General features: G+C 41.9%; 1 protein-coding gene across 1 annotated transcript; it reads right to left on the minus strand.

Moving 5' to 3' along the window:
- Positions 1-6,292: 6,292 nt before the first annotated feature.
- On the minus strand, positions 6,293-11,508 carry PCTP (phosphatidylcholine transfer protein). The gene is made up of 6 exons (XM_015880184.3): positions 11,350-11,508; positions 9,622-9,739; positions 8,119-8,198; positions 7,623-7,794; positions 6,958-7,025; positions 6,293-6,781 (listed from the first exon to the last, which is right to left on the minus strand). Exons 1-6 carry the CDS (start codon positions 11,488-11,490, stop codon positions 6,716-6,718), a joined length of 645 nt encoding a protein of 214 aa, XP_015735670.2. The 5' UTR covers positions 11,491-11,508; the 3' UTR covers positions 6,293-6,715.
- Between the last annotated feature and the right edge of the window lie 4,604 nt (positions 11,509-16,112).

The raw sequence follows: 16,112 nt of genomic DNA on the forward strand, positions 1-16,112 counted from the left end.
GTCTGAGCTATGAAGAGTGCTGTTTCCTGTATGCTACAGCAGCCTCTCTTTTTGGATCATACCTGTCATTACATTAATGTCAAAGAACAAAGGCAGTTACAGATTCATCATTAACAGCTCCCAACTTTGCTGCTTTAGTTACTCAGTTTCTTATTCTATTGCTGTGGTTGCAATGAAAGGAAATTGTTTGACTTGAAAGCAGTACCCTTCTATGAATACACATCAAGCCTGTTTTGAACATATCTTAGGAAAAATAAATAGTTTCTCTTCAGTTTCACTTTATTTGGGGAAGTGGTTGTGTACGTAGCAAAGAAAATAAAAAGCTAACGGGCAGCTTTTCAGTACTTTCTTCACTCTTTGGTAGCCTGGGGTGAGATGTATTTTTCGCAGTACCAGGAGATTTGTAATCCTGCTTTGAGTTACTGACTGTGTGGGCTTGTACTGCACAAAGAATTCCAGTAATAAACCTCATTCCTAGCCTACGCTGTTGGTTGTACATCTTTGGCAGATACTAGATCCTAGAAAGGAGTAAACTTTGTCTCTGATGAGCATCAATTATGTCCTGAATGTACTTAAAGATGGGAGAGGGACCTGAGAAGGGAGAAAGAGACCTATCTTGCACTTCTTATTACAAGAGGATAGCTTGTAGATACATCATTGCTATGCCCTTTGATAATAAATTGAAGAAGTAATGATTAGCTCCTGAAATCATACGAACAGTAAAGATGACTTGCAAGCTGGATGATGAAGGCATAGTCAGGGAAAGACTAAAACACGCCCCAGACAGCAATCCCATTTCCATTTTTACAAAGCATGCTGCCCTGGAACTCGTTTTGTATTGTTCTCACAGTCAACAGTGCAAAATGGCCCACAGCATTCCACTGTTTTTGTTGTTTTATAAAGGATATAAGAGGGTTCTCCAATGCAAGGTGAAAGGAAATGAACATTTCATCTGTAATCTGCTTCTTATAATGCCAGAGGGCTATTGCAGATCTCACCGGCACTCCTGTTTGGTATTTTTATTAAACTCAAGAAACAAATGTTACAAATTTGACTTGGATCTTACTGTTTCTAGCATTCTATTCACTATAGGATGGAGTTGGACTGAAGTGTATCTTGCTCGTTGTGATTGTGGGGTTATTGCACACTGCAAGTAGAAGTGGCTAGAAATAGAAAAAGATTCTCTTTGAACTACGACAAAAGAATCTCAATGAGCTGCTTCTCTATACACCCTTCTGAAATTACTCTAGTTGCAAGTTATGTAGTTCTACTAACTAGGAACAAATGACTTCTTATGAAAGACTGTCACCTATAGAGAAATCAAAACAGCCATGTAAAAAATGTAAAATTGCTTATACCAAGAGGCCGTCATAGTCTTGTTTGTAACAACCTGGCATGAGATTTCATCCTTCTAAAATGGAAGAAAGGGATTTTAAGATATGTTTTGATATGCTATAAAATTTATTAAACTAAAACTATTTTTTTTTCTTACTTTTAACTTTCCTACTACTGCACAAGTTAAAATTACAGTTTTCAGTGAATATGAGGTATTCAGTGCTGACAACTCGAAGTCCATACAGTTTCAATATGTTTTCCCTTTGGCAGCCTTTCCTTGACAATGCATTGTTTCCACCCAAGCATCTTATCAGGATCCAGAAGCTTGTCTCATTGAGCAAACACAACAATTTTAATTACATTCTTTCCATTGTAAGTCAAAGTTCTGAACTTCGATGTAGAAATGGCCATAGTCTCAAACCTTGACAAATTTTTACCATATGGTCTTAGGATCTTAATAGGAAACCATCTGTAGGCCATCTGAGAGCCTTGCTTTTTTTTATTCAATAAAAGACAAAGACAGCCTGATCCTGGCTAGAGATTATTGGCTTACTGAGCTGCACTGCTCTTCTAATCTTGTCTCTGAAACCAATAATCCTAGACATTCTCAAAACTATTTCCACCCTGCTTTGCTTCTGATTCTGGAGCTTTTCCATTGTTACAATCTTACTCTACTGTTACAATCTTACTCCATATAAACCAACGATTAAACACAGGGCCAGACCAAAAGTCACCATGTCACTCAAGTGTATCCTTGGCTTCACAGGTGAGCTGATAAGAAACTTAACCCATTTACCTAATGTTCCCACATGTCGTATTTCTATATTGTTTTAAGTTGTCTGACAGAGGCTGAGCCTACTGCATGGCACTAGATGGCAGTAACCTATTACACATCCCAGAGAAATAATGAATTCATGGTGTCGTTAGTTATCTTTATTGAGAAATGTAAACCAAGCACAAAATAGAACTAGATTTTTTTCTGAGTCTGTTTTGGTTTACAGTCGGAATTGATCTAAGATGACCACAAGCACTTGGTCTAATACTCAAATGTCTATCCTCTTTTCAGAGCTGTGCAGTGTGGCACTGCTGATATAGTTCTGAAGGTACTGCACTGAGGTTTCTGATTCACTGAATTCAGTGAAACTGCTTGGTTAAATTTCCATATAATACCCACACAAGAATTTACCTCTATATGTGAGTGTCTGAATCCTCTTGTAGACTTGAGGAAGTGTCCTTCCTAGGCACTAACACACCCAGCTCAGTACATGCCTCACCTCCAAGTCTAGAGGAGGATGGTTACATGCTGCTTTTTATTAGAACTGTATTTTAGCCTCTGAATAGCATGAATTAGCAACATACTTTTTAAACCAAAACACTTTTTTTTTTTCATTTTTTTCTGGTTATTTTCCAACCTCCAGTGAAACATCAGGAAAGTATCAGGAAAAGGAAACAAAATGCTGATGTGACTTCTCAGATTAAAAGAAAAAAAAAGATACCACATCCACATTGCTTCTGTTTCCCCAGATCCCTGCTATTGTAGTCTGCACAGATCAGTAAGCTGTGTGTGCCCAGTTGTGCCCTTTGTTATGCTGTACCTGTGACCCTTTCCTAATGCTTTGATATGCCTTCCTGGTTCTACTGTGTTTGGGTACTCAGTTTCCTGTAGTCTTTCCTCACTACCAAGCTGTATTTATTGCCCTTTTCCAGGTGCTGCTTTGCTCTTATTTACTTCACGTGCATACTTTTCTGAGTGTAGGTATTTTTGATTTACTACCCTTCTGCCACATTTCAGACTCTGTAATCCTATGCTTGCAGTCTGCCAGCTGACCAGGCTGCATGTGCAAGGTCATTGTGTAAGACAATGAGGATGCCAATTTAGCAGTATCATCTACTGGGCCAGAACACATGGGTTTCGTTTCTCAGTGTCCTCATGTAGTCAGTATCTGCTCTCTTAAGTCTATTAAGTAAAATCCTATTGTGCAGAATGAAAATGCATCCAGGAGTTTTATAATACAGTAAAATGCACTAGAATTGACAGGCTTAAAAATAATAGGTAAGCAGACTAAGATCCTTAAGTATTATGGTTATGCTTTAATTTCAGAGTGGGAAGCAAGTCTAAGTTGGTAGCTCACTGGCTAAGATGTCAGAAGGTCAGATCACACATTAGGATTTGGGCTCATCCCAAGCGTTGACACAATACTGGAGGGGGAAGGGAAAGGAAAAAGCATGTAAGAATAAAAGGTGTCATATTAGCCAGAGAACACTAACTGGAAATATCAACCATTTGACCAGTCTTGGAAACTCCACTATGGAATCCATACAGCATTACTTTATGTTGCTAAATATTGAATTAGGCTGGTAACAAGAACTGGATCTAATGAAGACTCCACTCACCAACCCTAAAAATATACCCTTAATATTAATTTAATTGTAATTAAATATGATGCTGTGTATGTTCCCATCTGAAAATAAATAAATGAATAAATAAATAAATAAACAACTGATATCTACCCATCATAAAAAGATTCAGAGGAAAGTGCTAGTCCTCTACTCAAACCGTATTTTCAAAATAAAGAAATTTTGTGTTTAAAAAAAAAAAAACAACAAAAAAACTAGTCTGGAAAAGATAAGTTAAATACACGTGCTTATGAAATGTATGTGGAAAAAGAATCATTTGTATTCTGTGATGCCTGTAATTGTATTTGGTGGTCTGGCAGGTATTCCTAGGCTTGTTTTTCCTGAAATACTTCTAAGGGTCCTTAGAATACTTTTTAACTCTTATTCTCTACCTTGCTCCAAGTGGATTTCAAAGTCCTTTTTCTAAATTGCTGACATGTCTGTCTGTCACTGTATTGCATTCATCAAGCTCATTTTCCAGTGACAGTGCTGTCCGCTCTATGGTTCCTAGAACTGAATCTTCTGTGTTATCAAGGGTCAGTTTATCCTTGTGCTACAAAGAAACCCAACAAAACATTGGAAGGCAATGTACTTTCTCACATGCCCACCTCGTACTCTCAGACAATGGGCCCTTTCAGTGTCGATGTAATTTCCTACTGAAGAAATGTTCCTACTGTTTGTTTTTATTTCAGTAGGTGAACAACATCATATGAGCCATTCACAGTATTAGTGGGTTGGACAAGCAATTTTGGCTTCTTCTGGGATCATGCTCTCCATTCAAATATACAGCTCAATTATATGAGTTCCATACTGAGAAAATACTTTAACTTTTAAAATGCACAGCAGTAGTCTGGTCTTAATAAAAATGTTTAAAACCCTCTCTTAAACCATAACTCCAAGTTGCAGCTGAACATGAAACATTCTCTTACAAACAATTATGCACAATTTCTGCCATGCTTTGGAAGATATGTATGTGCACTAGGGATATTAAAAATCAAAACCCCTACAGCTCTAGGTGAAGAATTGGAAGGCTTAAAACCTTTCAAGATATGCTTAGACAGAAATGCAGTGAGCCTTGCAACTTAACAGCAGGTATCTGTTTGATTTATGTACAGAACGTAGGAGTAACCTTTGACTTTATGTATTATAGAAACTCTTGGAAGAACTGCTACAATCCAAGACTGGAACAACGCAGACGAAGAAAATGATTCGTTCTCAAGGTTTCTCTGTAGAGAAACTCTGTAAGAGAATTAAGTCTGGGGGGAAAAACTAGATCTTCCAGCACCACATTGTTTATCTAAAGAAGACAGACAAAGGGATAGAAATAAAATCACTTAAATCTTTATGTTGTGGTTACTTGTGTTTAAACCGTAGGAACATCTTACAGTGAAGAGCCGTTCTCCTTTAACATGTTCCTGTCTTACTAGAGGCTACTTCTGTAATCTAGAGAATAATGGGTTACAATCAAGTTCTCAAAGAATAGGAAATACCTAAATCAGTAGGGAAAATATGATGTTCTGTCTTATGAGAGTGTATGTGTTCATATGCAGTCCTAATTAGTATGTTAATTGGCAGCTGAAGAAAAATATTAGAAGTGTTTAAACAATAACTAGATTTACCATTTGGGTCAGGATTCCTCCTATGTCTACCAGAAGTCTACATCTTCCCCCCATCTTCCCACATTTTTCTGTTCCACTCAATTATAAAAAGCCAATGACCTGCTTGAGAAATAAAATATCAACCAGATGTTTCCTGAGCAAAGACAACTTGTGTTTCCCTTTATGCATCATCTTCTGAGAGGCAGAACTAGTGACTGCACATCTGACATCATTCACTGTGTTGACTTTGGGTTACTCAGAATCTTTCCTTTACTTAACCTTCCAACTCAAATACAATAGTTTACAGAGATCATATGGAAAGAATGGATTTGAATGACTAGAATATGATGTGGAAGAGTGGTTTATATTCACTCTGCTACAACAAAGCCATTTGCTGTCACAGTCATGAAATAATAACTTGAAGGGTGGAGGGCTATCCATTTTCTCATACACATTTTGGCAGGATAGAGTGCTGCATGTTGCCCAGTATCAGTCCTCATGGAAACAGGAGGCGGATGAGCAGTAATGTCAAAAATGTACAAAAAGGTTTTTAGAAGAAATGGTAATTTTAAAACAAAATTAATGTAGGAGAATAGACTTTCTGCAACTCAAACAATGCTACATTCACCGCTGTTCATTCTGAGAGCACAAACATTGAACTCCATTTGTAGAAAAGCTGGTGGCAATAGCAAGCTAATCTTCAGGAGCTGTGTGAACAAGCTGCATGGGAAGGAGGTGCCATTCTTTGACCTCTGCACATAGCATTTGTGCACAGCTTTTACAGCAGATACATTTCTGTTCAATTGATCCAGAAAAGTTCGTGATTAATTCTCAGGAATCCAACTTTTGAAGAATAAGTGCTTTAGAAATAAAACAACACATGACATCAGCCTGTCATTGTGACCTGCCCAGCATATCCAGTCTTAAACATGAGAAACTAAAAAGAAAAAGAAAGAAAACAGTACAGATACAGTGATGATTTATTGGAAACACACAAAGTATAAAGGCAACAACTTCAACCTTTTCTTCTTTAGCAATGTAAACTTACTCCATCACAAGATTTGTCCAGCAACAAGATTAGATTTCGTAAAGATGCAAAATATTTTCAATCCCTGAGACTAAGGCTCTGTCTCAACCTTGCTGAACTCTGTCATTGGTGATGTAACAGAACATAAGTGCTATGAAATGTAAGCAGCTGATGACGGTATTATCTTATTGGTGACTAACTTCCCTTGGAGGAAGCAAAGGTCTAGTAAGATTCAAGGCATAAACCAACACCAAAAATTCTTTCAAAAATTAGAGGTAGACTTTATCCAGTGTGTAACATGATAGCCATTTTGTAAGTGCAGAACTTTAGGGATTAAATAATTCAGATCAAATGTGACCTATGCTCTTTTAGAATAGTTACAACAAGCTTTTTGCATATCCTTCAAGAAAGCAGGCACACCGCTCTGTAAAGAGAGAAGCAGACAAGTGACTTTTGTATAATGCAATTAAAGAAATGTATATATACACATACATATGCATACATGCACATATTTACATACATATATTCTACTCAGCATGCAGCGAATAGATTGTTCAAACAGAGTAGCCAAAGGTAATTGCATCATCAAGCTTTACTTACCTTGGCAGCCCAGTTGACCAGCCACGATGGAATCATGCCACCGGGATTATCAAAATAGTACATATAGACTAGAGATGAGAGAGAAGTCATCAGAAAGTTATCCAAACACAGTCTGAGTATTAGCTCTAACACCATGTGATAGGGACTGCCAGGGCACATGGCTGAAGCACTGCATTCAACAGTTTTGATCCATGTCCTTTACCAGAAAAACCTCAAACCTGTATTGAATTGGAATTTGAAACATGTATAACATTTCCTAGTTAATCCTGGGGGAGCTCAGAGAGTGATAATATTAATTTATATTATTCTAAACTAGTTTAGGCAGCCTGTTTTATTTTCTTAGTTTGTCTTTAAAGGACTAATCTCAGTCAGGATCCACTCTCTAAGAAAGGCCTGTCTTCTGTAGATCTATTAAACGTGATACTCAAATCATTTCTGAATTAAGCAATTTCCAACCAGCATCAAACTCTCCTCAACTGATCTGGCTGGTAGGAAAACAGGTATGTCTTCGTTGTGTAGCTCATTCATTTTAACACTCTGAAAGCTCAGTACATACAATTTTTGGTAACTGCTTTTAGCTTAAAATCTCCACTCTCTGTCTTCATACATTTTTTGTTAATACAAACATTCTTAGGCAACACGATCACACTTTTTTAACCTCTTACCTTTAGATCCAGTCTTGCCATCGCTTTCAATTGCCAGACTTTGTTTATAACTCTTAACTCTGATAATACCAGGCTTTTCAGGGCACTGAGGAACAGACACACTTTGAGCTAACACAACCCAGATCTTCCGCCCATCAACATCCATCTCTTGACATTCACGAATATAGACATACTGTATTTCAAGTTGAGGAGGCATGTCAAAACAGTGTCAGTTTGACGTGTGATGAATTGACAGGTGAATTCCATTACAAATACCAGTTATTTCTCACCCTTCTGCATGATTCAGTCCCACAGAGTAATAATTCAACTACGTGAGATTTAGTTGTATGTGGGAAGAAGAACCTACACTCTTCTTCATGCTGTACATATTGATATGGCATGAGGACACACTTATGGTGTTAGATCAAGTGCAGAAGAGCGGTACTCAGTACACTGTCAGGATTCCTGGATGACAGGGTGATAAAAAACACAAAAAGCAAGAAGTTTGAAAGGATACATCTCTGTTTGAGAGAGGAAAAGGGTACTTCACTTCCCAGTAGATTATCTTTTCACCATCATACGTTTTCTCATACAGTTCTAGAGTTGAAAAAGATTGTTAGATATTTTTCACTTCCAGTGCAAAATTGACATGAACGTAAAATTGTAGAAGACTTAACAAAATAAATCTGTAGCAGGATTGTTCATGGAACCAAACACACAAACACAGGTATCCTGGTTTTCTGCTTCTACTCAAATTCATTGCTGCTAAAAGCAAAAATAAAAAAGAACATCGTAATTCTGGAGGAGGACACAACCAAATTCCTTTTCAGACAGTTATCTCATTCAAAGCCCTTCCATCAACCTCATTGCTAAGGCAAGAAGAGTGTACAAGTGGCAGATTCCTTCCCTAAATAACATGCTCCCATCTAGACTTCCATTAGTACACTCTGCAAGTCAGCTGTCATCCACAAAACCAGCATCTCCTCCAGAGCGGAGCAATAGCAGCTGCTTAAAACTCCCAATGCTGCAATAAGCCACAGTGTTAAGCTTTCCAGCAGAGGTCACTGGAGTATTGGCTTATTAGCTTTTCTTTCATTTTTAACTGTAAAGCTTTCCTTTTACAAACATAATGTTTACGTTCTTACAGGGTTAACTGCTGTGCAACATTGTTCTTGGAAGTACCAACGCAAGTCTGAATTTGCAGATGAACATATCAAGGGCAGCCAGGATAAAAATGCCAGCTCTGCAAACTTTATCTAGTTTTTATTTCAAGGGTGTAGCTTCCCCCAACTGCTTCCTTTCTTTTCTCAAAGAAGGCGTTACCAAATGCACTTAAAGACTTCTGAAGTGACTCTAGCTAACATGTCTGATATCCAATTTAATGGCATTTGTGCATTTGGAGCCCAACTCCATATCATTTTGTTTCATTAGGGGAAAAGCAGCCTTTGCTACAAGAGAGCTATTGCACATTTAGACAAATAACACCTTTATTCATTTAGAGGCAGCTTCTGAATTGTGCCCACTTACTGACGTGAGCCACATAAGTGTCTCTCTGTACAAGTACAGCCAAATCCATTAGGGTAATCATTCCAGTAGAGCTGCCATAGGCTTAGCACATATAACAATTAACATTTACTTGGTATGTAACACTATTCTTTGTTTGGCAAGACACGTGTTGCAGTTTTATTGGCCTGAACCCACTTTAGGCACAGAATTAAAATGGGATATCTTTAAAATAAAGCAGTAGAAGCTGCTAGGAGCTCCAGCATAGCAAATGATGCCAATTATGTGCTTTAATCAACATGGAAAGAATTTGTTCCAAAAGGAAGCTGTGTGGCAGTGACACGTTACCTGTTTTATGTGAGTGTTTACTTGTGTATAAAACCTTATCTCAAAATACGTTCATGTCAGTCCAGAAGTCTTTTGACAATACAGATTTAAAATGCCTTTGAAGAATGTTTTACTGGGAAGAGTCAGCATGGGCACAAAGCTGGCTTTTATACCACCTAAGTCAGCTTACCTTTAACATACTGATCCCACTGTTTCCTGAACTCTAAATCCATATAGACTTCTGCACAGAGTTTTGGGGGACAGTCAGCAAGACCACCAAAGATTTTATACTCATAAAGTCCTGATTGCTGTGGAAACAGAATAGGGAGAGGAAAAGTCACACAGGAAAGGGAAGTATTCTGCAGCAGAGAGAACAGCTGAAGGAAATTAGGTGGGGCACATACTACAGATATACTCAGGAGCCATGAAAGCAAGTGTTGAAAAAACAATGCAAAGATTCAGTCTTTAACCTCTCGACATTATACATGAAAGTATAAATGTAGACAGGCTGGCCCGACCAGCACAATGGTTGTTCCTTCCCTTACACAGCACTCTTTTAATTCATAAGTAGTTCCAAAGGGACATTTCTTCACATATTCGCCCCTTCTCATATCCAATAGCCAAGGCAGCCAGACTAACTCCTGACAACACTGAGGCATATCAGAAGATGAGCATTTAATTGTTATGGCAGAGTCTCTGGGCCCTATGCAATGAGCACAAGGATCTCATTCACTTCCAGGAGGTTCCCCAGTAGTACATGACCTGGAAGAAGCCTTCCAGCAAGTTTGTTATGCGTGTACTGGAGGCTGTGTCACAAGAAGGCTTTACAGTATTCATGCTTATACATAACATGCACATATATCTGCCTTGAGTACTATTTGTTAGCTATTTTCTTTGTGAAGGCTGCCCGCACTGAAGGGGTGGGGTGCAGGATATCTCCAACACTAACTGATGTTTCTCCTAACATATGGAAATGACATCTGTGCCTGTAGGGCAGCGTTGCACTATTGTTAGTACCAGCTCACAACTACACTCAAACAATGAGAGTATTTTAAGAACACAGTGTAGGAGTCAAATTCAAGCAATCCTGGGGAAAGGGAAGGAAGGATTGTACAGCATTCTCTTAATGAATGGTTGATCTTCCCCTCTTCATGCTCTACAATTCAACTGTAGAAAATGACGTTTTAATGTAGCGGAAGACAGCAAAGGGGCCAAGAAGCTGAAGCTGTTCATCTTTGCTGTAGCACCAGTGAAGCATCAATCCTTTGCTTCAGTGTTGAACTGTTCAGCACGGAGCTGGTAGCGATGTAATTTACTGTAGCAGAGCTCAGGAGCTGCTACAAAGCACAACTGCTCCACGACCTGACTTAATACACAGATTGATACCTTACAATTGAAGGCAGCCACAGGAGCCACATGGGCTCAGACTGTCCCTTTGCTGCCTTTAGCCTTCAAGTTCTTGAACCACAGCTCCAGAAGGATCAAGCTGTTGTAGAAATGATGCCATGCTTCTCTACCAACGTATCTGTTCCATTGCTGGACAAATCGCAGCCTACATCATTAAATAACTTTTACTAAAAAACGTTTTGGCTTTACTAGTAGCATTTTGATGGAGTATGAAATAACAATTCGTGCTCTGCAAAGCGAAGCAGCACATTTCACAGCAAGTAAGGGAGCCGTTTACTAACGCCGTTTGATAACGGCTTCACGCGCATCGCCGCTGCCCGCCGCCGTTCGGAAGAGCGGTGTTTACAGCAACAGCAGAGCGGCTTTCTCCATCAGCAGTTAATAGCATTACGCTGCAAGCCGCTTTCGGAGAGCCGGGAGAAACCGAGCCGAGGCGGCAGCGAAGGAACTCGGCCTGACCGCAACCCGGGCCCGCAGGGCTCGGCCCCGGGGAGCCGCGCTGCCCGCCCACCTCGTCGTGCAGCCGGTAGATGCTGACGCCCATACTCTCCACCAGGAGCTGCCAGGGCGGCCCCGGCGCCGTCTGGCCGAGCTCGCTGCAGGCGGCCAGAAACTGCTCCTCGGAGAAACCCCGCGGCGACGGCTCCTCCATTCTGCGCTCCGGGAGGAGGAGGAGAAGGCCCCGGCCCGGTGCGGGGCGCTGCGGTGGATCGAGCCCAGCCAATGGCCGCCCATGGCCGCCGCCCCCCAGCGGGGCCGCCCGCCCCCCACCCCGGGCCGCCATGATGGAGCGGGGGGCGGCGGTGATGTGCGGGGCTCATCTCCCCGGGTACGGAGTGAGGCTGCTGCCGGCGGGCACATCTTCTCCCCGGGGCTGTAAATTTGTTCGCAGCTCTGAGCTATGGGGCTTTCGCAAACTTAGGAATAGCTTGCCTGCTGCAGGAGCCCCGTGCTGGTAACTCAAGTGCACCTGGCAACGTGTCGCTTTTTCCAGCTCCTGCCAAGGAGCTGCCTTCTTTTGACAAAGAGTCCACTTCTGTCACCCGTCCCTTCCAGTTCTGCTCAATTGGTTTGCAAGCAGAGCGTGGGGATTCCTGGATGCCGGCCTGAGCTGAGCATCACATGGACACAACCTGGGAGCTCCAGAGAGCTGCTAGGAAAGGGCTGGTGGCAGAGGGCAGGATGGTCCTCACTGCGAGCCCCCCCCCGATTTACTTTACCTTTCAGAAATATTTAAGTATCTGCAAAGAAATGTGAGAAATTACACGATTTCTTAAGGAGTTTTGTGCAACAGAACTGACTGCAGCTCTCTATTATTGTTGTCATGCAGTGAACGTTCTGCATGAGATAACCCTGTGTGGCACTGGAGCCCCCGCCTCCCCCAGTCCTTGTGGAAAAAGTTATTTATCTCATAGGGCTGCTCTAGGGACTGAAGTTTTGAAAAAGGAACAAATACATGACCTTTTTTCTTGGTAAATAAGGAGTGGTGCTTACTACGAAAGCACAAACTGTTCTGAAAAGAGACTTTATTTTCCATTTTCATGCTTGTTTATGTATTATTCTTTATTGCTTGTATTTGCCCTTATCCTAGGGACAGAAGCTAAAATGTGATCCCAAACCCTCTGATATCCGCACTGCTAGAGAGAGTGGCTGTAGGCTGGGGAGAGTTTTGACACAGCAGAAACGTTCCCTAGAGCTCTGCTCTGATGGACAATGGGAGAGTGACTGTTTCAGTGCAGCCAAGTTGCACACTGTTACCCAGGACAACCTGGGTACAATACAGACCTGGCCAACATAGGAGCCAAGAACCTGGGTGCTAACAGAATGGAAACAGAGGGGTACTATCCTAGGGCAGAGGGAGAATTTGGAGAGTGCACTGATGACCTGACCCACATCCTCAGTGTTCCTTAGGTATGTAGCTGCTGCTGCTTCCAGAGGGAAGCAATATATTGAAGGAAGATTGCCAGTCTGGACCATCGGTGGGATTAGTACACCCAAAATGCACATCTGCTTTTTACAATGAGGGTAATCTGTGCTAATTCCACCCTAGCACCTAACCTTTCTGCTACCAAAATCAACACTGAGTAATCCATTGAACCGACTGTGTGGAATCTCACCAGTAAACTGGAGAACTCCTCCCTCCACCAGGAAATCATACACAGCCAACTACGACAGCAGTGAATGCTGCATTGATGTTTTCAGGCCCCAGATGGATTTCAGTGTTTGTTTTGGATCTAAGTATTCATATGTGAGGGAGCGCTACCAGCCATACATACTGTGCTTTCCTGCATCTGTCTCAGTGTGGCACTGGTGCACTTCAAGACATCCACAGAAATGGAATAAAGATGTGGGATTTGGATGGACTCGACTGCTGTGCAGACATTTATGCACCACTGTCATTTTGTTTTATTCAGTGCATTCAGATACTCTGCAAAAGTGTTGAGTTGTCCTGCCACACCATTTATACAGTGTGCATGTCCAGCTTCCTGTTATATGCAGCCAAACCAATTACATTCTTCTGCTGCTGCTGTTTTATTGACTGCACTGTGAAAACGCCTTTCTTACAGCTTATGCTAAGCATGTTCCTCACCCAAAAAGCTGCAAAGTAACAGCAGCATCTCCCACCACAGACATACATGGGTTAGGCAATCTATTTTTGCCTCTGATGTTCAATTCCATCTCTTTCATTTGTCATGTTTGCTTATGATTTTTAGCTACGGCTTCAGAGAGGTGCAGAACCATGGGGGTTGGAGGGACCCCTGGAGATCCCCCAGTGCATCCCATGCTAAAGCAGCTCCCCAGAGTAGGTACACAGGAAAGTATCCCAGTGGATCTTGAATACCTCTAGAGAAAAGAAAGTAAAGCTCATCCAGTGCACATAAACTGGGGTGGAGGAGTTAATGAATTTGCTGTCAGAAGGCTGTTAATGGAGCTTGGTAGGAGCCAATAGATGGCAAGTGGTGCTCAGGAAAAAAAGAAAAAGTAAAAAAGAAAAGCCTGCTGCAGAGCTGTGAGAAGAGATTGCACCTACTTAGATCCCAACTGAATCTTTAGGATCCCACTGCAGTGCTCTCTAACAGCAGCTCTGGTGATGCTGCATTGTCTCATGTTTGCTATGATGCTTCATCCCAGCTCAACCAGAAAGCTGCATCTTGGCTGAGGATCCAGAGGTTCTGTAACCCACTGCAAATTGGGGATTTGGCTTCTGGTGTGTGGCACAGCCCTCCGTTAATGAAAGGCACATCTTCCACACAGGGAATGCAGCTCTTCCGCTGTGAGTTTCATGTAATTATGAAATCAGTAGGAGAGGAGAATAATTGTTTTCAGTCCCGGATATCTGCATTCTTCAGTTCTGCAGGAAGATTCAAGTCAAGCAGGGCAGTCACAGAGCTCCAGTGCTCTGCAAGATAATTGATGTTAACCAAAGCACTGGTAGGATCTAATGAAATTCAGAGAGCATTCCTTTCTATATTCCTGATCACCAGAGACCAGTGGCACATCCAAGCCTGACTGCACAGAGAGGTGATGTGCACAGCTACCAGCCAGCAGTGCTGAGCCCTGCCGAGGTGCTGGAATCTTTTAGGAAGAGGAGAGCTAAAGTGCTCTGTGTGAGCTGGATGTTTGGTTCTCTGGCCACACTGGCTTTGTTAAGGACTCTTTTCCCCATCTTGAACCACACGACTTGATAAGGATGATTTTTCCAACGCATTAAGCATGTTGAAAGGTTGCTTTCTTAAAGTTCCAGGGAGTGCTCTCAACCGGTGAGTTGTGTCCATGCGTGGGCTTAGGGTTAAAGGAAAACTCAGTGGAGGGTTAAGGAAAAGGCAAGAAGAACATATGGAACAAGGAGCCCACAATGGTTGCAGTTCGCCAGAGGAATGAGTCACTGTTTGCTGGGCTGCTAAGGCCCAGGAGACTCAACAGAAGCCATGAAGCACTGCAAGTGTGTCTCAGTAGGCAGAGCATTGCTCAACGTAGCAGTAAAGCTCTGCTGTCTGAACAGGCTGCGGGTGTTCCAGAATCACACACGCTTCTCCCTATTGTCCGAGCTGAGCCTCCTACAAAGCAGCTGTGTGGAAGCCAGAGAGAGGAGATTTTGTCATTTGGGGCAGGTCCTAAAGGGGAACCGTGCAGCAGTTAGACATGGCTGGCCAAAGCTGTGAACCTGTGAGCCCTCGCTGCAGCTGTTTCTTAGTCCTGCAGCTTCCTCAGCTATTTGCACTGGATTCCTTTCAGGTGCCAACCATGCTGCTTTGGGCATGTTTGGTTCTTCTGCCCCTGTGTCCCTGTATGCTTGGAGAGCCATGCTGAGGACAGCACGACCTTAAGAAGCAGAAGCAGTCAGTCATTCATTCTTTAACAGTCAGAGGGGTGGATGCCCTCTTGTCTGCAGCCCCTCTGTGCCCCACAGCTACAAAGCCACTATGGGGAGGAGCCCACTATCCCTCCTCCACAGAGGGGATTGTTCTTACTGATTTCCATCACAGCTTTTCTACTCCACAGAAAGGAGACAATTGCCCTGAGCACAGGAGAGGATTTCTAGCCCAGTGTTACTGCTGTCCTTCATACAGAGACATGGAAATCCTGAAGGCTTATGTGTGCTTCAGATCGGTTCCTCAAGAATCACTATTGGGAGTTCTTTGGTGTAAAGCTTTCAGTGTTTTTATGTAATGCTTTCAGCAATAAACTTGGCATGGAAAAGTGAAAATGTAATAATGAAACCGTTGGTGGAGTAAGCATGGGAGGGAGGCCTAATATCAACACAGGAGGACCAAGCATCACACTGGAAAGACTAGAGAGGAATTGATGTAATAGGAATGGGGTGAAATGCAGGTCATGCACACGTGTGCTAACAGCAATAATTTCTGATACAAGATGACAAGTGGAGCCAATGCTGGAGAGAAATCCAAATACACTGAGCTACCATGGGATGATTGTGCAATGTTGGTGTTTGCGCTTCCATGCAAAACACAGATGAAGGCTCATCTGGAAAACCAATGATTGCAAATAAGACTGAAACTGATTTCTACCTCTTAATACATTATAGGGCTAATTAACAAACATCAGAAGATCAATTTCAGCCAAAGGCTTGTTCATCCATGCATAATTGAGAATATTCAGCTACAAACAACAGAAAGGCTCCAATGTATCAGCAGAATGATGCTCATAGGCTTCCAATGGGAGAAACAGGAAGCCCTGCTGACTGGAGGTGGGACCTGGAAAGTTTAATAAAGCTAATACCTAGTATGGCTGTTTGTGTAGGAAGGACCAAAG

The sequence above is a fragment of the Coturnix japonica genome, chromosome 23, assembly GCF_054131305.1.
Source record: "Coturnix japonica strain WE chromosome 23, WE-NBRP24, whole genome shotgun sequence".
Taxonomy (NCBI): domain Eukaryota; kingdom Metazoa; phylum Chordata; class Aves; order Galliformes; family Phasianidae; genus Coturnix; species Coturnix japonica.